This window comes from Seriola aureovittata, chromosome 13 (assembly GCF_021018895.1).
Source record: "Seriola aureovittata isolate HTS-2021-v1 ecotype China chromosome 13, ASM2101889v1, whole genome shotgun sequence".
Taxonomy (NCBI): domain Eukaryota; kingdom Metazoa; phylum Chordata; class Actinopteri; order Carangiformes; family Carangidae; genus Seriola; species Seriola aureovittata.
Window position 1 is genome coordinate 16,757,888 of NC_079376.1, and position 22,148 is coordinate 16,780,035.

The 22,148-nt window shown below is 41.1% G+C and overlaps 1 protein-coding gene across 1 annotated transcript; it reads right to left on the reverse strand.

The window, feature by feature from the left end:
• Window positions 1-1,242: 1,242 nt before the first annotated feature.
• plcb2 (phospholipase C, beta 2) lies at window positions 1,243-20,534 on the reverse strand. The gene is made up of 32 exons (XM_056392724.1): window positions 20,451-20,534; window positions 20,092-20,169; window positions 19,377-19,445; window positions 18,343-18,483; window positions 17,823-17,902; window positions 17,670-17,723; window positions 17,490-17,565; window positions 17,161-17,261; window positions 16,482-16,642; window positions 16,236-16,382; window positions 15,922-16,079; window positions 14,312-14,394; window positions 14,059-14,143; window positions 13,340-13,568; window positions 13,155-13,237; window positions 12,980-13,076; window positions 12,748-12,832; window positions 12,459-12,583; window positions 12,003-12,154; window positions 11,238-11,402; window positions 11,034-11,133; window positions 10,743-10,847; window positions 10,457-10,521; window positions 10,211-10,301; window positions 9,570-10,106; window positions 9,196-9,379; window positions 8,472-8,613; window positions 6,733-6,797; window positions 6,044-6,103; window positions 5,741-5,798; window positions 3,792-3,875; window positions 1,243-2,289 (listed from the first exon to the last, which is right to left on the reverse strand). Exons 1-32 carry the CDS (start codon window positions 20,532-20,534, stop codon window positions 2,119-2,121), a joined length of 3,915 nt encoding a protein of 1,304 aa, XP_056248699.1. The 3' UTR covers window positions 1,243-2,118.
• Between the last annotated feature and the right edge of the window lie 1,614 nt (window positions 20,535-22,148).

Here is a 22,148-nt window from a genome sequence, read left to right on the forward strand (position 1 = left end):
AAATCATTCAAATGAGACTGTCTGATTAGAGAAAATCACCCACTTCACCCTGTTCAAAAAAACAAAACAAAAAAAAAAGATGTTGGTAAATCAGTGGCCAATTATTAGAGAAACCGGTTTGTAAACAGAAGGTATCCAGTTTGACACCTCAGCCAGCAGGGAGTGAAAGAGCAGTGCATGCCCCTTCCTCATCAGTGTCTTTGAACGCACACAGTGGTTGCATTTGGCAGCTTGCATGTATGAACTGTGTTGGTGTGAACAGGCAGCGCATTGTGCTCTCAGTATTATATGCACTTTAGTATTGCAGTTATGATTGGGTGCAAACCTGGATATGCAAGACCAGAGCTGTCAAGGCAAGTCTCAAGTAATCGGGCAGGCTGTGGCATGTGAACCTTCAGCCTCCAGGTTTTTGATCGTTCTCTGCAATGCACACCAGTGTGTCCTCAACATAGTGAGTTACATAGTAGTAAACCAGTAATTCAAAAATGATGAAAACAAACATTGAAGTAACGATCAGCTGCTGAGATAATGGTAAAAGACTGACACTGATAATGCAGAGGATACATCATCTTGTTGCTCTCATCCATGTGCTGTTCATCAAAAGACAAAATGGCAACAATACTGACTACAAAGGGAATATTTATGTTTTTATATCCACCTGTCTGACTCATTCTCATCAACGCGACACCTCAGGAATGCCTTGAGGGAGTTTCTTCAAATTTGACTGAAGCACCAACTTTGACTCAAGGATGAACTGACTTTGGTGGTCAAAGGTCAATTGTCAAGGTCACTGTGACCACACAAAACATATTTTTCACCATAATTCAAGAATTCATACTCTAATTATGACAAAAGAGATCACAAATGTCTAATACGAAAAAATAATGAAGTGATGATATTTTATATCCAAAAAGGTCAAAGGTCAACTTCACTCTGACATCATAATGTTTTGAAAAACCGCTTTTCTGGCCACAATTTAACACCATAACTCATGAAGAGAAGGGTAGATTGTGACCATAGTTCATCATTGGTCACATAGTGAAACGGTAACACTTGAAGCTGCGGTGATTGTAAAGATCTTCTGTGCTGCTGGGTTGAAGACGTGTGAATTTATAATGTTTACCTTCTTTGCAGTAACATTTTTGAAGCATCTTCTACTGTCCTGCATACAACCTTGTTTTCTATCAGAATCAACTTAATTGGCCAAGCATGTGAAAACATACAAGGAATTTGACTGTTTTTTATTTCTCTCAATGAACTAACACTAATACAGTATGCCCAACAAGAACAACAAAGCTTGACAAAGTCAAGGCACATCTATTTTATTTATATATCTCTATATCACAACTGAAAAAAATACACTTAATACCAATAATCAAAGTCTTCACTACATATGTTGTATGATTCTGGACAGACATGGATGTAAACTTGACTAGTTGGCGGAGGTATACAACTGTGAAGTGGTAATTCTAGTTTTTTATGGCCTTATCTTGATTGTTGTTGTGACAGTATAAATGTACCTTTACTTCATTCTGCAAAACTTGCTGTGTGGGTTCAACACACCTAATGCTCAGTTTTGCTGTGGCTTCAAGGAGGATCACAGAAGTAAAATCAAGCTGTGCTCAATTGTTACAGAGAGAGTCATTGTCTTGATTCAGCCGGCAGACTGATGCCGCCACATTTTTCGTGCTTCATTTATTCCCATTTTTAAACTCATTAAGAGAACAGAAAAGAGACTGTGAGGCTTTTCATCTGGAAGATATTTGTCCCTGAATAGCCCAGTTGAGGGTGTTTTGTTTTTGTCTTTTTTTTTACTAATGAAAAGCAACTAAAATAAAGAGTCAAAAAGAAAATTAAAATCATTTCCAAATAATCTAACTTTTGGTCTACCTGACACCCATGAAAACCTTATTATGGTTTAAAAGTCCCTAAAAAATACTTTCTTTACGAATAGCACCGAAATCTAAACTGAAATGTCACACACAGCTCCCTAATTGAATAAACTAAAGTTAGACCATAGATTATGTAACAGGTTGAAAAATAAATGTAAAAGTGATAAAAAGTTTTTAAAAAGTTAAGACAAGGTGACACTGAGGGCTCAGGGATCAAAAGGCAAGCTTAACCAAGGAAGACATCTCCATAGAAGCCGCCTCCCTCCACCTTCTTGTCTCCAGCCTGGTCAACCAGTTCAGGAAAGTGAGCCCCCACACAGACATTAACTGCATCCCTCACCTCCGCTGGCAGAGACCTCAGTTTCTGCTCGTGCTCCTTCAGGGCCTCCTGATTGAGCTGCAGACACGTGAGGCCAAAAGTCAGTCAGAGGTTAAAAGCTTTTTTAAAGCTTTAAAGCTTATTTTTTTTATCCGCCAGGTGCTAATCATAATCTTTAGAGAAAGGAATTTCTGTATTCACAAGAGGAAGAATAAAGATAAGTGGCACGGATTGATTCTAGATTTCAGAATATATAATAACATGTAACATGCAATGTGCCTGCATTAAGGAAAGTGGTTCAATACTAAGTCAATGATGTTAAATACATATGGCATTGTTTAGCTCTACTGTTTAAAGCAAATAAATTATCCTCATTTGTTGCTTTGCTTTTTAAAGCCTCACTTGAATTCCTCCCACTGCTTCTCGCAGTATCAAAAACTGTATTTGTAAGCTAATACTATGGTGAGACATAAAAACACCCCATCCATCTGGTGTTCAAGCGTCAACCATCTAACACCTCCTTTCTCAGTACCAACTGCCAGGGTTTCACTAATTCAAAGCAAAGCACTGTCATTAAAAAGTGCGCTGACATCATATACAGCGGTGGGAGCTTGGTTTGTACTTTCTCAATTGCCTGAACTGGATGTGTCACACCACAGCACCGTGTACAATCACTGAATGGACACATGGCCAATGTATTTGAAAAACAGGGATTTGTTGTTGGCATAGTTTGCATTTTAGATGTGTGTATATGTATGTGTGCAGAAGAATTTACATTTTAATCACACTGTGGAAACAAAACTTATTTACACAGTCACTTTATGGGGGAAGACCCACCATTAGAGAGGTTATTAATTTTAATGTCCATTCTCCAATTCTGGGAAAGTGGTCTCAGACTTTTGAACCCAACTGTACATAATATCAATAGATATTGACAGGCTTTGGGACGGATATATATTTACATATGTCTACAATATAAGCATACATACATATCTATATGGGTTAAACATATGTCAATATATGAATGTTTTCCAGTTTCTAATAGGTTTTATATATCATTTTTACATACATGTTTTTATTTTATTATTTCATATATGGAAATTCAATAGATGTATGTATTACATTTGCATATGGGTGAGGAACCACAGTCTAAATCAAAATCCGGGAAGATAGTTTTAACAACCAAAAAATTCCCTTCTGTGGGAACGCAAATAACAACGTGCTGTAGGAACTTCTACCCCTGGGAAAAGTTCCTGGACATTGGTCCTTGGAAAATTAAAGTTGCTGCAACTTTTGGTGGAAAAAGCGCCTTAAATCTGCTTTTTGACATGAGGAACCAGGGATTAAATTTAGAAGCTGTAGGATAGCTCCAGATGGTAAAAACATGCTGCTCATGATATTCCACTTTCTGATTGTCGAGGAACCATCAGAGTCTGCGGTGCTGAAACTTGCTTATCGGTAAATCTGACACATTTCCCTAAGAATGTGGAAAATGAACTTTTACTTCCCCATTTGAACATACAATAAATTGAGTTCCTGGTTTTTGTTCAAAATGAGCTGTAAGTGACAAGAGTGTGTACCTGATTAGTCAGGGTCTTGATTTCTTCCAGTGTAGCTGCCTGTTTCTTCTTCAGAGCCTCTTGCTGCGGGCTGTGATCTGAGGACTGTAACAATACAACGTGTCACTACTGAAAAACATATTGATCTGTGGTTTAAGTCTGTGTGCATATAGTATCAAGTGAGGGGATAAAGACTGTTTGCATGTCTATAAGCACTTCAGCCGCTCATGTTTCTCCCTGTGAGTGCATATGTGTGTGCATATCCAGAGAGGAACGGACCCACGGGAAGCAACCGGAGCAAGAGAATCAATACAGTTAAGTCACAACAGGTCGGATTTGTCCAGTTCGGTTACACAGCCCTTATTTCAGCTGGCCATCCAGTACTGAGGCTGTGCTGATCAAACAAGTGATTGTTTTATAAATAGTTGTGGTAATTAATTGGTGAATGTTGATTAAGTAGATCAAAGTGAACTGCAACACAACCCTAATGTGTAAGGGGGGGGGGGGGGGGGGGTCTGGGTTTTTGTTTTTTCTGCTATCCAAACAGAGCCAACCGGAAAGGAGCAGAGTGAAATAGCCGGGTCTTTAACCCAGATACAACGGGTTTGAATCTTGATGAGCCAACAGAGGAACAGGAGCAGAGCTCAGTGAGTCATCGACCACGCATGGATTAGCCCGCTCCCTGTAAACAGCTTCTGAGTAATGCACAAGCCTGGCCTATGGTCAGGGCCCGCTGCACTTTACTCAGTGGGTAAAAGGTGTCTCTGTGTGTTGGCGTATGTGGGTGTTTTGTGGGTGAATGGGTGTGCATTCTCATGTGTGCTTACAGTTCAACAATGTGTGTGTGTGTGTGTGTGTGTGTGTGTGTGTGTGTGTGTATGTGTGTGCGTGCGTGTGTGTATCTGTTAGCAACACGTGACTGTATTATATGTGAACATGTGTGCAGATGTATGAAAGGAAAGTACTGTTACATGCCTAAGGTGATTTTTTTTTTTCTTCAAATCTTTAGAGACTTGCTGCCTCTCTGTAACCATAGTTACACTGTTAAATACAATAGGTGTTGAACAGACCAGTAGATCTTAGGTGTCAGCTTTGACAGTAATAAACATGAATATGTTCAAGGTGGTGAGCTTGTTCACTTTCTTACTGAGAGCCAAATGAGAAGTCTGGTACCACTCTCACAGCTGTACGTTAAACATGTTGCTGCAGCTAGCAGCCAGTTACCTTAGCTTGGAGACATTTTGGGAAATATGCTGACAGTAGCTTCATATTCACTGAACAGACATGATGGTGGGAGTGATCTTCAAATCTAACTCTTGGCAAGACTGCAAGAATGCAGTCTTGCCAAGAGTTAGATTTGGATTTGAAGATGACTCTCACTATGTTGTCTGTTCAGTAAATATGAAGCTACTGCCATTGTATTGTATTTTACCTATTCTTTTATTATTCTATTTTATTGTATTTCTATTCTGTTCTTCTATTATTCTTTTTTTTCTTTTTTTAAATATTTTATTGTATCTCATTGTCAGCTTTCTGACTTGATTTGATTTGATTTGTCCTTGATTTGTAATCCATACAAAAATCAAAGTGTAAAAAGATGAGCCCACAAGTTACTGTTTTATGACTATTTCCAAGCAAAGCGCAATGAGTTTTTACTTATTGTCACAAACCCCTTTAAGAAGAAATTAAGAACAATTAATATCTTAACTTTTAGAGGTGTTTGTCGACAGATCGTATTACCAGACAGAGCCAGGCAAGCCCTTTCCCCCTGTTTACAGTCTTTATGCTAAGCTAAGCTAACCTGCTGCTGGCTGTAGCTTCCCATTAAGACGTGGGAGTGGTATCGATCCTCTGATCTGACTCGGAAAAAAAGCAAATAAGCACAAGTAAAAGAAATGTATTCCTTTAATTGTACACATACATGTACAAAACTTCTTTCAACAAGTTTGATGAAAGACGTTTATACTTACTGCACCATCGGACTGACTGTTCTCATCCAACATCTCGGTGCTCATGGCCTTTTTAAGCCTAAGAGAAGATAATTAATCATTTTCAATTAGACCTCTTGTACATGGTGTTAAAAATTCATCAAAACAAACCCGGCTAAATGTGCAGTGCCATGTGGCAGATAAGTAAAAGGCTGAGCTGCTCCTCATCATTTGTCTTCTCACATCTCTTTTCATCTTGGACATCAAGCTGTAATTCGGTCGGAGGAATGGCAGTGAATGGAAACACATACAGTAAGTGAAGGCAAGGTCATGCTAAGAACTCACTTTGCTTTCTTTGAGGATGAAGATTTTGAGAGCGTTTTCTTCATTTTATCTTTGGCTTCACTGCAAAATAAGACAGAAACAGAAAGTGAGGACAAAGACAGAAAGTAAGGACTTGATTTGAAATGTAAAAATGAAAAGTTGTCCTATAAACAAGCCTCTTCCTTGAAACAAGAGCTGCAGAGCTGCATGTGTCCGATGTGACCTTTTCTTTACAGTGATAGAAAGGCTTAAATGCAATATCATGGTGTTTGTGTGGACAGGTAGATGTCCAGGGCTGCCTTGGCTCCCCTGGTGCTGTTTAAACACCTGTTGCATAATGGTTGTCCTGAGATAACCATCCGCCAGCTGGGGACTTGGGATAACACACACACACACACACACACACACACACACACACACACGCACACACACGCACACACACGCACACACATGCACACACACATGCACACCATAAGCTAGTCAAGGACATTGGAGGACCCGGACATTGAGGAGAATCATTCACTGTCTGAGGTATTCTCTATGCAAAATGTCAAATTTTTCACCTCAGATGACACACACACACACACACACACACACACACACACACACGGAAAGTGTCACTAAAATCTCAAGGCACAGATTGGACAGACACAGCAAAGCCCTCTCAGTGTGTACAGCATGTCCCAAATGTGTTGTACGTGTGATCACACCTCTCCAGGGTCTTCACTTCACTGGTGTGTCTCTCTGTGGCCATCTCCAACAGTTTGGTCAGTCTCTGTCACAACAGAAGAAGGAAGTGACACAATCACAACCAAGATAAAGACAGATAATGAGACGTGAGTCACTCTAACAGTGTCCCTGCCTTGTGTGATTGATTAAAGTCTTTCTTCCTCAAGCCAAACAAAAGTTCGGCCCCTCTGGTTTTAGGTTTAAGACCTGTGAGCAAGATGCTAACTGTCACCTAACTCCACAGCACTTCTACAGTACGATCCACACTTTACTGAGGTGGCAACCTTTGAAAAATTACCTGATTGACCCCTCAGTCTCATGCAGATTCAGAGCTCATGCTAAGAGCAGCCCCGAGCACCTAGGTCTGATGCATAATCAATAGAGCATCTACAGCGCTGGCTGCTTGCCTCTAATCCCCGACACACAGCACAGAGAGGTAAAATCAGGTGCTCCATGAGAGATGTGAATGCATCCTGAACAATGGAGATGAATCTTATTTTAGGAGTGAATCATTAGATATAATAAAGACAGCCAGTGGCAGAGCATGAGGAGAGCACAAGAAAGGAACCAAGTTGGGACAAGGAGCAGATCTTGACTTTTTGATTAGGAAAAAAAAAGATTGAAAATGCATTTGAGAAACAACTTGAGAAAATAACTCTATTGCTACACAGATGAACTATTTCTGTTCAAGATGCCAAATGACTAAAGGACCATTCAATTATGACAATTACAAGTAAAAACCCTGCATTCAAAGTTTCAGTTTCATCTGCAAAATGTACTTAAGTATGAAAAATAAGACTAATTATTATACATAATAGCCCCTGTGAGACTGTTATATTATTGCCACTGGATTATTATCAGTGATGTATTAGTTGATCAGCTACAGTTTTATGTCAAATCTCATAATAGTGGAACTGATTTTAATTGCTTTATTTATTATTGGGTTCATTTAACCTACAATAATCCATCATATTTTTTCAAATGATAATATATTTTGCTTGTACTACCGGAGTCAAATAGTTCAGTGAAGTAAAAAGCACAATATTGGCCTTTGTAAAGGAGAGGACGTTGAGAGCAACACTTGGGAGCAGCAGAACAAGCGGGTGACATATTATCACATCATAAAGAAAGACTTGTTGTGTTGTTGTGGCTTAACTTGTACAAAACATGAAATGTAAGTCCAATATTTACTCTCCTTTTATCTCTGTTTTCATCTCCACCAACTCTTTAGCTGAGAAATGCTCCACTGTGTTCACCAGCTATTCGCTAACTTGACCGGTCTGCTGTCTGGTGCTGAGCAGGTAGTGTACAGTTGGCTTTTTAGAGAATCTTCACTGAAGACAGTCGCCTGCTGCTGCTGCTGCTGCTGCTGGAAACGACGCTGATGAGAGCAGTGAGACTGAGCCAGAACAGCAAATATACAAGCAAGAAAAACCAAAACAATGAGCTGAAAGGCTTTAAAACACCTTGTAGAGTCGAGAGGAACTAAAGGTGGGTGATAATTCTCTGCGGGTTTGTAACTGCCAGTGACTGCTTTCACGTGTACTGATGTGATCAATTGTTATTGTGAAATTATTGATATTAGGGCAGCTTTAAGGCACAGGGTTTGAGGAAATATCCTGAGGTACTTCCAAATAGTGATGCCTTTTTTTTTTTTTGTGAATGGGGGACAAAACTTTTCTCTGAGTGGACTTTGAAAATGAATCTATATTTTGCAAACCTCTGTAGCAAACTGCTCTTTCTTCTTCTTCAGCTGATCGTTCTGCTCCGTCCACAGAGCTTGCAGCTCGACCTGCATTTTCTCTTTCTGCTCCTTCACCTGCTCCGTCTTCACGCTGGAGTCCGAGGTGCCTCCCCCTCCCCTGCAGGGCACAAAACATGACACAATAGGACTAATGCAAGGGGAATAGAATTACTGACTAACAGCCACTACCCCTCCAAGTAGACAAATAATGGTACAACCATGCAGTTACTGGAAATCCTATAGAGTGATGCTCATGCGGCCTTGAATAATACGTTTCATCCTGAAAGCTTTGTGTGGAAGACTAAGATCCATATTCATTTAGTTGTTCTCTTCATCCTCTAATATTCTGCTTCAGACAGAAAAACACATTAGCTGAGGAATATTCTCTGTGCTTCCAAATATAATCTCATTAATAACACTGACCAAAACAACAACAACTTCATTAGTGAGTCAATATTAATACGCTGTAGAATTCACTGCTGCTTTAAAGGAAACACAGCAGTTTTTGGTGAATGACTAAACGTAAACAATTGGACAGATGGGTTCCCTTGCTCTGAAATGATAACGTGACAGCGCTCCTCAATCAACACTATCCAAGCCGCTTTTGTCAGGCATGTTTTTCCCCGTCCATATTTCAGCTTGAAACTAATAATAAAACACAAAATGACAAAAAATAGGAGAAAAAAAAATCCCCTCTCACTCTTTTTTCTTTAGAGAGGTTTTCTTCATCATGGCCTTGAAGGAGTCAGAGTATTTTTGAATCAGGTCCTCTCCTTTTTTCTGATACTTCTTTTCGGTTTCTTTCATCTCTTTCTCCTGGCGCTTGATGACCTTCAGATAGTTCTTGTGCTGTGTCAGTTCCTCAGTAGTCACAGTCGAAGGCTCTGCAGCATAAACACACAGGGGTTTGTTGTGAGAATCCTCTGGCTTGTGTTGGCAGGAGTTGTGCATTCATAATAAATCCCTTCAACACAAAAACACCTCTAAATTGGTCTGTGTTTTACCTTTTTCCTAAAGTGTATTGACAGTAGAGACACTGTGATGAGCACAGCACATGAAGCATTTCACTGTTACCTTCACTGCACGCCGGCGGCTCAGATGAGTCATTCGATCCTGCAGACTCTGGCGATGTGCTGGCCGGACAGGGCACGACCACAGCAGCAGCAGCAGCAGGCGCTCCTGAAGCCTCCTCTGTGCCTGCTTTATCATCTGAAGCAGGCTCAGGGTCAGTGCTGGAGTCATTTACCGGTTCATCTTTGGTTTCGGGAGCTGCCTCTGACTCTGAGGGCGCTTCTTTTTCAGAGGCAGCCTCCGGGGGCGCTTCTTTTTCAGGGGCAGCCTCCGGGGGCGCTTCTTTTTCAGGGGCAGCCTCCTCCTCAGGGGAAGGAGTGACTTCGGGATGGGGGTCAGATGTTCCTGCATCTGGTGCTGGATCTTCAGCAGCAGCAGCAGCAGCTGTATCAGGAGTTTGAAGAGGCTCTGCTGCAGGCTGTGGAGTATCTGTTGTGTTCACTGCCTCTTCTTTAGCTTCTTCTGCACTTGTTTCTGGAGCCGACTGGGACGATTGGTCAGTGGCATCAACAGGCGGTGTCGGTTCAGATGCAGCCTTTTCTAAGGGAGGCAGAAATGTTCAGTGATCAAATACAGAGACCTGTTTCAAGAGGGTCATACTAAAGCTGAACTCTGAACTGTGTCCCCTTCACAAGCTTTCTTACCTATGACGGGGGCTTCACTTTCCTTAGCTTTGTCCGTGGGGGTTTCGGCCGCAAGAGGCAACTCGTAGGGGGAAATGTAGTCAGCTGATGACTGCGTGGGCACAAAAAAGGACGGGAACATCACAATCTAACAGGCCTGGTCGTCTTCCAAGAAGTTCATTAGTGCTGTTAAGGTTTTATAGGGGAACTGGGGACATTAGTGATATGTCAATTTTGGTGGATGATGGCTGAGCAGCTTTTCATTACCTCCTTTGGGGTCTTTGTTGTCTTCTCTGTGCCCTTTGTTGGGTTAAATAAGGCATCTGTGAAATCTGAGGGAGAATCAAATACATCAGTGTGCAGCAAGGCATAATTTGCCATTTAAAATTTACCAAACTGAAAAAAAAAAAAAAGCTGTATGCTTCCGGACATCCTATTTAAATCTAGCCAGGATCTTGTCCCTAACTATCACTGACAGCATGAATTCAATTACAGCAGAGGTTGTTTTTTTTCTTCTCTTTCACAAAAAGAGAAAAAGTGAAGAGCCAAGCACCTGCAAAGGCAGCAGGGATATAGTCCTTGACCTCAATGTAGACAAAGAGAGCGGGCAAAGTGAGCGGCAAGTTGCTCTCACTGCGCAGGCAGATGTGATGGAAGCCTGCAGGGCATAAAACAAACCATTGTGAATGAAAAACAAGGCAGCAGCTCCCCTGATCCAGTGGCTGGCTAAAAGAAGTTAGCAAACACTCCGAGGCCTTGGATGACTCAGTGAAGTTTTAAATTATGTAGATTAGATGAAACATGACGTAAAGTGTTTTTTTTTTTGCTTTTTTTTTTCTCTGACCTGATTGGATGGCATCAAGTGGGATGATCCTGTGTGCCAAGAATTTACCGTTCTCCTCATGGACTACGATTCTTAGAGAGGCCATTTCTGGGAGCAGGATCTATCCAACAACAAATATATTAAGACCAACAGCAGCAGAGCAGGTTGTAATGGCCGAGCTGTCATAAACACATTCACCCTCATATCTGAGCATGTTTAGAGCACCTTCTCAAAAACAAAAGGCTCCTCATTCCACACTGGGTTAATGGCGTTGGGCGTGCTGGACCACTTGGTGCGATATTTCTTTTTGGGGTCTCCCGGCAGCCCGATCACCTCCACCTCCACCCCTGTTTTCACACTCTTGTCAGACAGAAACTGGCCCGAATAGATCTAGAGAGAGATGAATAAGATTTGAGGACATGAATGTGCGAGCTGGTTGAGGTTATGGATGTGTCCTGTTGTGTGGATCCATGCTCAGGACACAGTGGATATAAATAGAGCTCAGGGTTTTCACTCATGCGGAGTCTGCTGAATACCAGGAACTATTTATCAGTCGCAGCAGGAAGCTTGTATTATCACGGACTCTGAATTGAAACTAGAGAAAAAACCAAGTGAACATGGCTGCACACACACACACACACACACACACACACGAACAAACACACACACACACACACACACACACACACAAACAAACACAGACTTCCCAAGGCTATTGAGGGTAATTTTATTGCTCAGTTTAGAGGAGCAAAAACAGCTGTCAGCTCTACACATATAGCACAGTTGGTTCATCTGTTTCCCTACAATGCAATAAATGATGCAGCTTTAATGTATAAACAATTTTAACTGCAGATTTAAAGTCATTATTTACACTTTGAATTGTTGCCTTCTTGTATTTATATTCCACAGAACCTGGCAGGCCTACGCCAAACACACTGCATGGGTGGTTAAAGTCGGAGGGGCATGATAATGACAAGGCCGTGAACCTGCCTTTATGGTCAGCGTGCTTGCCACAACCGTGTCAATCCTGTCACAGAAAGGGTCAAACTTCTTGTCGCTGCGGCGCAGGACATCGTGCTTGAGGAGGTAACCCGTTCTGCCGTTGAACTCAAACAGAGCCATGTTCAGCTGCATGGGGAAATCTGGAAATAGACACAAAGCAGACAATTCATGCCTCCCTTCTCTCCGGCACAAGGAGGAGCAGCGAGCATTTAGGATGCACAGGACAGCAGAGGCCTGTGCAGCTCAAAGAGGTGCAACACTGACCCGCTGTGGTGAAAAGCAGAAGCTCAGGTCTTAGAACAGAGCAAATGCATTTTAAGTAAGTCAGAATCAATAAGTGATTAAACAAGAACTGCAAATGGTTACATGCTTTCATGCCCTGCAACACATTTATGACATTTTGAGTGGTTATCATGCGTGCATGCATTGAGTGTCCATTTCTACCCATGGTCTGGTAGTTGAGCGCCACCATCTGGCAGCCTGCATTCCAGAAAGGCTGTGGGCTGTAATTGGATGAGTCCATCCTTGTTCCTTTGGGGTAAATCCTGCTCATCTGCCTCTTATTGTATCTGAGAAAGATGGTTAAAGAAGCACAATGTTACATCTCTGTATTTTGTATGTGAGCCAATATATTCTTATGACAAAATAAAGCCACATATTTATGTTCTCATTTGAACATGTTTGTTTTTGTTTTTTGGGGAGCTTAACAATCTGCAGCACTCTTAAAGGATACTCCACAAATTCAACAGCAGTCTTGGAAATCATTGCCTCCCCTTTGGTCTCCACAAAAGACGAGATGACGTAACTCTTGTTTTTCTCTGTGAAGGAAGAAAATAGGAATCAGGAACTTCATAACTCGCTCCAACTTTGATTTGTTTACTTGTGATTTTTTTTTTTTTTTTTAAGTGTATGTTGTTAAACCTATTTGTCTGAGTTTGGGTTAAATTTATGTGGCAAAGACGTACTTCTGGCATTGTCAAAAGAGATGAATTTGCTGGGCTGGATGTAGTTGACCAGGGATGACATTGCCTCGTACGCTGTCACTTCTTGTCCAGCTGTGCCCTGTGGGGGATTGACAGGAAGTCAACTGAAGTTTGAACTGTTCTAGCCGGACGCAGATGACATATCTCATCCTACTACCTCATCTGATGTCTTCATTTTCTCCTCATCCTGTTCCTCTGCGTCTTCTTGCTCCTCGTTCTCCTCCACAGCTGCGTCGCCCTCTGGTTAAATATATAAACAAAATGTCAGTAAACCCTAAAAATAACTACACAGGCCTATTTTTAATCTGTAATCTGATTTGGCTCGATGTCTTTCTCGTCCACCTTGGGTCTCCTGGGTGCTGGGTGCTGGGTTTGCGGGATCCTGAGGAGTGCTGTTTGGGACCTGGTTGGGTGCAGCTGTGGTTGTGGTTGTGGTTGTGGTCTGGTCGGTGGTGGCTGCTGTGGTGGTTTTCTTAGTCTGGGCTGGTTTTTCGTGGCTGCCCTTCTTGTTCTTGATGAGGATCTTGCCCATGAGCTCAGATGGGCTGGGGATCTGCTGGCCTGGCTTCAGCTGGATCTCAGACACAAAGAGAAGAAGAAAGAAAAGTATGTGGTCATGGCTGTTGCTACCACTGAGGACACAACAGAATGTCCACATTATTTCTTTTTTATTAGAAATACGCTCCTTTGAATTAAGTAGGAATATCCATCAACACTCATGTTTGCATGGCAGTGTACAAACACACACACAGCTGAGTGGAGGTGAACACACGTTAGCTGTTACAAATGACTATCGGATATATAGTGGCTGGCTGGAGTATGTGAGCCAATAGGATCATGTCTAGCAGAGGTAAGAAAGAGGACAAACATGAAAGTTGAACTTTGTCATTCCTTCATGTTAATGCGGTTACTCTGCAGACCTCAGCTGAGTCACACAGCGTAACATGATAATGCTTTATCTGATTTATCAGACAAAGTGTTCTGTTTAACAAATCCCCATATACAAACTTTATCTAACTCTATTATTTTGACAGTGAGCTGTGTTGCAGCAGTGCACTCACAGGGTATTTGTCCAGCGGCTCTGTTAGCAGGGCATCACCAAATATGGTTTTGCAGTAGTTGGCCATCTTCTCCTGCTGTTTCACCCTGTAACAAAGCAGAGACGCATCTGTTACTTTACACTGTTACTGCCAGAATGACGTCCTTAATATTTTCCATCAATACACCATTTGGTATAATGGCATCGGACCATTATTACCTTATTACATTGTGCTAATAGCATTACATGGCATGAGTTCATGGAAAAGCTCTTACGAGTCGACGTGGTTCTCGAACGAGAGGATAACAGGGTACTGTGAGGTCTTGAAGGCGCTCTCAGCTATGGCCTCAATCACATCCTGTCACACATCACAAAAAGACATGTTGGTTTTAGTTTTTTTTGTTGTTGTTGTTTTTTTGTTTTTTTTTAAAGGATTCATTCAACAAGACTTTTATATGAATTAGATTTGAAAAAAAAAAAAAAAAAAAAAGGTTAAAGCAGCAGAAATCACAAACAAGCAGATAACACAACAGCAACCAGGAGAAAAAAGATGGGTACAAAGAGAATAGAGTCATTGAAAGGATGTGTGGCCGACAGACGGAACCAATCATGACTATTCTCCCAAAAGATGAAGGGAGACAACTATTGCTACTATGCAGAGGACCGGAAGGCAGCTCCAAACCTATCACATCCAGAGGCTGACAGTAAACTGAAGTGAGGTGTTGCGTCCGGGCCCCTGGGACAGTGGTGCTCTGGCTGCCCTTAAAAGGAAGTGTTGAGTGCGAGAGGATGAAGAGGATGACGGGGGTGCTTGCCTGCCCAGGGTGTGTATGTGTGTGTTTGTGTGTTACTGTGTCCTTTTCAGCCTTAACACGCTTTTGCTCTTTAATGTGCACATGGATGTGAATGAAAGGCAAGCAGAGAATATATAGGCGTATCATGTACCCATGATACATTGTGGCACTCTGAGTGTATACAAGATGATGTCATATTGAGACAATGCAAACTGCGCTCACAGAAAATGGCCCAAGACATGTGATAATCAAGAGCACGCACGTATTCTGTGGAAGTGGGAAGAACTTCAACCGGGAATTGTTATGAATCAGCTTAATTTTCTGGGTTGAGTTGTTCTACTGCTATTTATACTCCTCATAAGTATATATTTAAGTTAAGCTGTCCCAGAAATATGTAATAACAATCATAGCACATAATTTTAACATGTACCAAAATCAATCAGATATTAAAGTGTAATCAAGCCTCTGCACTAAAACATAAAAGAATAAGTTTGACCACTGTTAATGGAACAGATGGGAAATTAATTGTAAAACAGAACACTAGTAATTTCTTTTCAGAATATTCATTTCACAGTTAAAATAATATTTTATAAATGTTATTGTATATTTCACGTGTAGCTAATCTTCAGTAGAAATTGATTATAAATGGTAACTTGTGTTGTATCTTCCAGATAGGAAATAAAGAGTGGAAATACAACAGGTTAAGGGTTAGACTTAGAGTTTTTGACAATTGCAATGAGAGGAGGTGAAAATAAAGTTAGTTTCAAGTGAAAAAATTGAGAGAGTTATTATCAAAAATCTGAAAAGAACTTGGCCTTTTGGTATGCACTTTTCAGACAGTCCCTAACTTCAATTTGTCTACTGCCAAGCTGAGCATGGTCCCAGGTTTGATCATGAAATGAAATAACACAAATATTACTGAAACAGTATTTCAGCAAAAGTTCTATTCCAGTATCATGTTGTTTGTGTGTGCTCAGACTGCATTGTCTGTTCATGTCTGAACAATGTATTTGTATTTGTTTACAGTGTGCAACATCAGGAGGGGTTCAGAAATCATTAGGTAATGTATGAAAGTGATGCAAACTAAACACCTTGAAGAGGATCTCCGTTGTCATGGTGAAGCCGTGGGTAATGATGGGCTCTTCATCTGGAGGTTTGCCCTTCCAGCAGTCCAGCTCCAGACACCGGCAGCCGGACAGCAGACACTGACGGTACATCTCCGGAGAGGACACACCGGAGAACTGACCAGCTGCAGGGCGACAGACAGGAAGTCTCAGAAAAATCTCCCAACATGCCCCAAAAACGATCCTTACAGTTGCATGTCAACGTACGAATAGACTGTGCAGTATCTCTTAGGAATAAGGTACATGGATTTATGGGCTATAATCGAACTGGTGCATGTGACCTGTCAGGTATGTGTTGTGGGAGGACTTGATGAAGTAGTGGGGTATGGGTTGGGTCATTTCCTGACACTTAGCCAGCCTGTCCTGCACCACAACCGATGTCTCCGACCCCATCAGGTAGAACAGAAGACCTTCTGGAGAGATCAGGCCTGAAGATGAACAAGAAGCATTTAAACCAAAAATATAATTATGAAGCTGTGGGAATTGCCGGTCCTCCATATAACAAACTTGTCATCGATGATTCTAACCTCTGTTGGTATTGTTAGAACAGGGTTCATATTTGTCGATCAGAGCCTTGATCTGGTCCTGCCGCAGACGTGGAAAAAGCTCCTCGTTGAGCCGGGAGTCCCTCTGTTTCTCGTTGAGAAACTTGGTGAAATTCTCCTTTGTCATGGTGGGTTTTGTGGAGCTGGAGAACGCAGTAAGACGTGACAGTTACATCAGAGCTTGCACATGGCGTTTCTCATGCCCATCACACACCGCTGCCTCCCACCTGAGCCTGTGCCAGGTAGCTAATGCATGAGTTGGAGGCTCGAACTGGCCAAGCATAAGGCCTGTATAATGAAATTTACATCGGGTGCCTGTGGCTTTGTGCTACCAAATTAGAATACGTATTAAGAATTTTTGAATATTTGAATATTTGAATGCCAGATGAGTAAGTTTAGAGCTACATAATGATGATAGAAAATAGTCATAAAAAATATATATATTTTGTTTTGTTTTTTTGGGGGGGGGGTAGAAAAGGTCTCAAAAAGCTAAATGCAAGATAGAAAATAATTATAAGAATAAACTATATGTAAAATAGCCAAACTATAGGTGTGTATCTGAATTAATAACATGATATACAATAAAGGATATAAAATGATAAACTGAGGATTATCCAGTCGTATCAGATGATAATCAGTGAAGTAAAAGAGGTCGACTCACTAAGAAGTGAAGATCTCGTAGATCTCTGGCCGTGGGCAGAGATGCGTCAGAAAGGCCTTGAAGGCAGCCTCAGTGAACACATCAGGCTTCATGGTGTCATGCTGAAATGTGAACACGTGATATCCACATCAGATGATTCTTCCAAAGATTATCAAAAATTATTTATTATCTCAATAATGTGGTCTTATTTCGCAATAATCAGGCAATTGGACTGTTACATTATTGTAAGATATTTCTATGGGAAGTCTGGAGTCACAGCAAACACCAGCACATTAAAGGAAGAGGTGACAGGAAGTGCATTTCCTGTGGACAAAGGTGTAGTTTCTAACCTTTCCTTTAGGGAGGTGCGCTGATGCTAAGGCACTTTCCACCCTCTTCTTATCCGCAGGGAACATCTTGTAAATACTGAGAGAAGACACAGTGAAACATTGAGTGGGAAATATGGAAATCCATACAAACTAACCACTGCTCGTCATCCTACACCTTCAGAAGGCTGCACTCTGACCTACTTTTTCACCGGGATCTTGCCGTCCTTGTTGGTGTGAAGAGAGATGCGGACGTACCTAAGATTTGCAGAGTTACACATGATGAAGTGAAGTGGTATGTGGTGTTCACTCAGCATCTACAAGCTCAAGTGACCGACTGATGTGATGTTCACTTACATTTTATCCAGGAAGACTTGTCTGCATGCATTGTTTCTTGCAGCGTTGTAGGCAATTGCAAGAATGTCATTTGCCCAGTTCTGATGTGCATTTCAAGACAAAAACAATAAGCAATGTTACACTCAGTGTCAACATGAATTGTGCTTGATCTGTCATTAGCTCTGAAAGGATTATAAAGGCTTTTAAATTGACACAAACTTACCACTAGAGGGCATTAACATAATAGCACCTCAGGAAATGAGAGTGGTGCATGTTGCGTTTGAACAAAACACGATTGTGGTTTCATTACAGTTGATTAAATCCGGGTATTGGAGTCATAAAGTCTAATAAAGACTAAAAGGGAGAGAGGGGGCGCTGTAATGGAGGGGGAATCAAAGCCTCATTGTATACTGGCTAATGACCGGTGGCTGTGTGAGAACAATCAGAGGGGATCAGTGACAGAAGGGAAGGATTGTAAACAGCTAGAGGAAGGGCAGAGAGCCAGTAACACACAGACTCAGTGTATACAGTGGTTTATTACCTGTGTCACTTTCTCCTTTGAGGCAAAGAAGTTGTAGTAAGTCAGATTCACTGTGTCCATGCCTGAGACTATGGTCAGGGTTTTGGAGAGATGGTTGCTGTCTGGAAAGTCCAGGTTGAACACGTTGCGAACTTTGGGGTGCTGTTCAGAGCAAAGAAATAAAGAGAATGAAATTATGCAAAAATATCCCCGCAATGTGTTTCATAACAAATTAGATATCAGTGTTTCTCTGTCAATTAGCTATTAAATGTATATATATATTTATATATAATTTTCATCCTTGGTATACTTAAAAATCACATCTGAAACACTTGTTCTCTACACTGATTGGACACCTGGGAGCTTGTTCAACACAGGCAAATATGCTGACCAGGACATGCAAACATATGCATATCCACACAGACTTGTGTGCACACACAAACACACACACAGAAGTAAGACCAGCATTTTAGGCACCGCTCTCCTATATATGATATTCTACAATCAATCCCCTCTATCTGCTACTTCCAGAAGTGCAGACCTGACGTCAGCACTGGAACCACTTTCCCAAAACTCCTCAGGGGCCCGAGAGGAGGATGTGCCTCCAACAGCACCCTAACTGGGACGACGCACTGCTCTGGGCTCTCCCTAAGGGAAGCAGATTTCAGATTTCCTCTCAGTGAGGGATGACGATGGTTACATACTCCAACTCTCTGTGGAGGCCAGCGAGGGCTTTCAGCTATTGACTAAAAGAATCAAAACACACACACAAGCTCGCTCACAGAAATCTCAGATCATGACTCAGTGTGTGTTTATGTTTGTCTATGTGAGCATCTGTTTGTTTCTGCAGCAGGGGTAGGTAAGGCAGCCTGAGTGCTTGTGTCCATTGCCATTTTTTTGCAATGCAAACATGCCTCTCATACTAATGGGCAAACTAAAGGCTTGACACTGTATTTGCATGCCTGCAGAGATTCTTACACAACGAACACACCAGCTTGACTTGATTATTAAATCAGATTACATGTTATTACAATAAATACCAATGCTGTACTCACTTTGGGAAGTTTTGCATGTTTTCCTATTCGGGTATCTCTGATGGTGGCAACATCCAGGAACGTTGTTTCCTAGAAACAAGAAGCAGAGAATCATTTCAACATGCAGGCACCTGTCCAAATATGGATTGAGATACAAGTCATCGTTTGGCAAAGTGCAAAAACTATGGGATTTACTTTGTTTGTGTTAAGACTGACCCATCATGCAGGAAAGTGTGGTGATGCTTTTCCATTTAAAATGCACACGAACACTTAATAATCAACGACAGCGTGGCAGTAGCGGCTGACATTTAATGTTGGCTTCACTGGTTTTGTGATGTGAGAACCAGAGGGGGCCTCAGTGACAGAGAGAAAGAGAAAGAGAAATGGAGCAACAAAGAGAAATAGCTCTTTCTCCATCGAGTGCATCACAGTTCAGCTGCAGCAGGATGGTGAGCCCACATCAGCACCAATCAATAATCTCCACAAGCTGATGGGATCGGAAGGTGCAATGCAGCTCTGAGCTATCCCACAGCTTTTAACAGATCCTAATCACAGCACATTACACACACTGTGGTTGCTAATCATTGAAACATGACCACTCCTCACTGGTGTATGTTTTAATCGGTCAGATTGTTGTTTGTCTGATGCATGAAAAGCCATTTCATCTCTATCACCCGCTGAATGTGAGTCCACACTGCCTGACATTTTTCTTCTACAGACTTTTAATATTGATTACCTTGCTTTGGTTGATCCAGTAGACATAAAAACCTTTCGGATCCATCTTCATGGTGACAGGAACGGTCTTTGTGGAGTCCTTGATGGAGACAAGGGAATTGGTGTCCATACATTTTGGGCATTTACTGAGTTTAAACCTCTGGAAAAGAACTGCTTGACGCTGATGTGCTGATGTTAGATGATGTCATTTAAACTGGAGGACTACATTGATTTTCCAAGAAACAAGATTAAAGTTGAACAGTTAGAATTAAACAAAACTTCCTATTGCTCATCAGGCAATGACAATTCTGTTGAAATGAAAATAACATGACATGACTGTTGATACTCACCAGCTCTGATTTACTTGAAATATCCACTCACCTCTGACCACTTGGTAAATCTGTCGCCTTTGACCAGGTAGTCTTTGACCTCTGGAGGTTCCAGAAAGTATCTTTTCTTATTCATCTTGTCCTTCTAACCCTCTGGCCTTTGTTGCAGTTTAAAGATACGGCTGAAATATATCCACTGTGTGGACTTCCACCATGGTCATAACCGCCTACTATCTCTTGAGTAGACTCTGACTGTACACAGGATGCACCACGAGAAATATGCATTGCAAATTAAGATGAAAAAAAAAAACAAACATGTAACATGACTAAAGGTGGATGTGCTGCTGTCAAACTGCCTGTAGAGCCGGAGCCAGTGTAAGAGAAAAGATTGATATCAAAGGGTTAGTTCATACAGATTACAAAAAGAAAACATACTCACCTCATATCCAGACGGGTAACAGCTTTAATTCTAAATGGAGGTGAAATATTGTCTGTTTATGGTGCTTAAAGAAAACATTTAAATCTGTTTCCAAAAACAGCATCTTTATCAGTCCACAGACATCACTACAAACAGGTTTTACATCTGAACTGCTTCCTAGTGGCAGCCCTTTGTAGTCCACATAAAAAGTGTTGACACTGTGCAGAGTTATAGAGAGACTGTTTCTAGATAGACGTGTTACTGTTTAATTTTTTTCATGTGGTTTTTCAGTTCTGAACTGAAACAAAATTCCCATCAACTCAACAAGACGCTGATAGATGTAGCTGAGAAGATGTTTTATTTGTAGTTCGGGTGAACTGGCCCTTTAACAGGTGACTTTTCTCATTAATTGTCATTGTGAGGGTGTATTTACTCTATTTGATCGTTTCCTTGTTCAGTGTAAATAAACAGCTCCGCTCCACGGACAGTACTGTTGTTTATGAACAGCAAATCACCTGGAATTTATTTAGTTATCAACTTATTATTTTATCAAATGCTGGCACAGACATCTGCCCGTGGTCATAATGAAGAGTCCTTTATTTACACCGACTGCTCTTTCAACAAAAGACTCTCTGTCATTTGTATATCATTCAAATAAATCTTCAGAGCATGCAATATCTAATGCAAATGCTCAGCCAGCCAGGAACCACAGGAGTGACATCTGGTGAACCACCACAAGCTCTGTTTAGTTAAGATGCTGGTGATTTTTATCATAACTTTTTTTTTTTTATTAAAAAGGTCTAAAACATATATCACCACCATATAGGTATATGTTTGTCTGCTCTACACATGTAGACATCATTTACAGTTAGATAAGAGTCATATTTGCGGCAGCAGGATTGGCTGCAGTGTTGAAAGGATTTGTTGTGCGACAACCAGGTACAACGATCCGCTTTGTAGGGATGTTCCTTCACAGTCCTGTGTAATATTATTTTACTTATTTTAGGACTTTGGATGCTGGAAACATGATCCAGTGTATATTCCATGAATATTTAACATCTACATATAATGTATACTGATTAGAGTCAAGCTGATGTGAGCCAATATTCTTTAGGTAAATGTATGAAGGAGAAATCTACATTTGTGCTTTTGAGTAATTGTATTATTTTTGTTCGTTTTGTGTTAATTAATACAGTGGCAAGAAAAAGTAAGCAAACCCCTATTACAACCCTAATTATCTGGTCGGACCTTCGTCCAAGTTACTATTATGAACAATCACAATCTTTTTTAACTGATGAGGCACAAATCATTGTATTGTTCTTGTCCAAATTG

Bases quoted from the DNA above. Each gene is read 5' to 3' on its own strand.
- plcb2 (XM_056392724.1), bottom strand. From the start codon at position 20,534: ATGAATAAGAAAAGATACTTTCTGGAACCTCCAGAGGTCAAAGACTAC. The intron at 12,584-12,747 runs GTATCCTTTAAG...CATCTTTCTCAG, and splicing joins ACTGCTGTTGAATTTGTGGA to ATACAATAAGAGGCAGATGA. The intron at 6,104-6,732 runs GTGTGATCACAC...CTTATTTTGCAG, and splicing joins GAAGTGAAGACCCTGGAGAG to TGAAGCCAAAGATAAAATGA.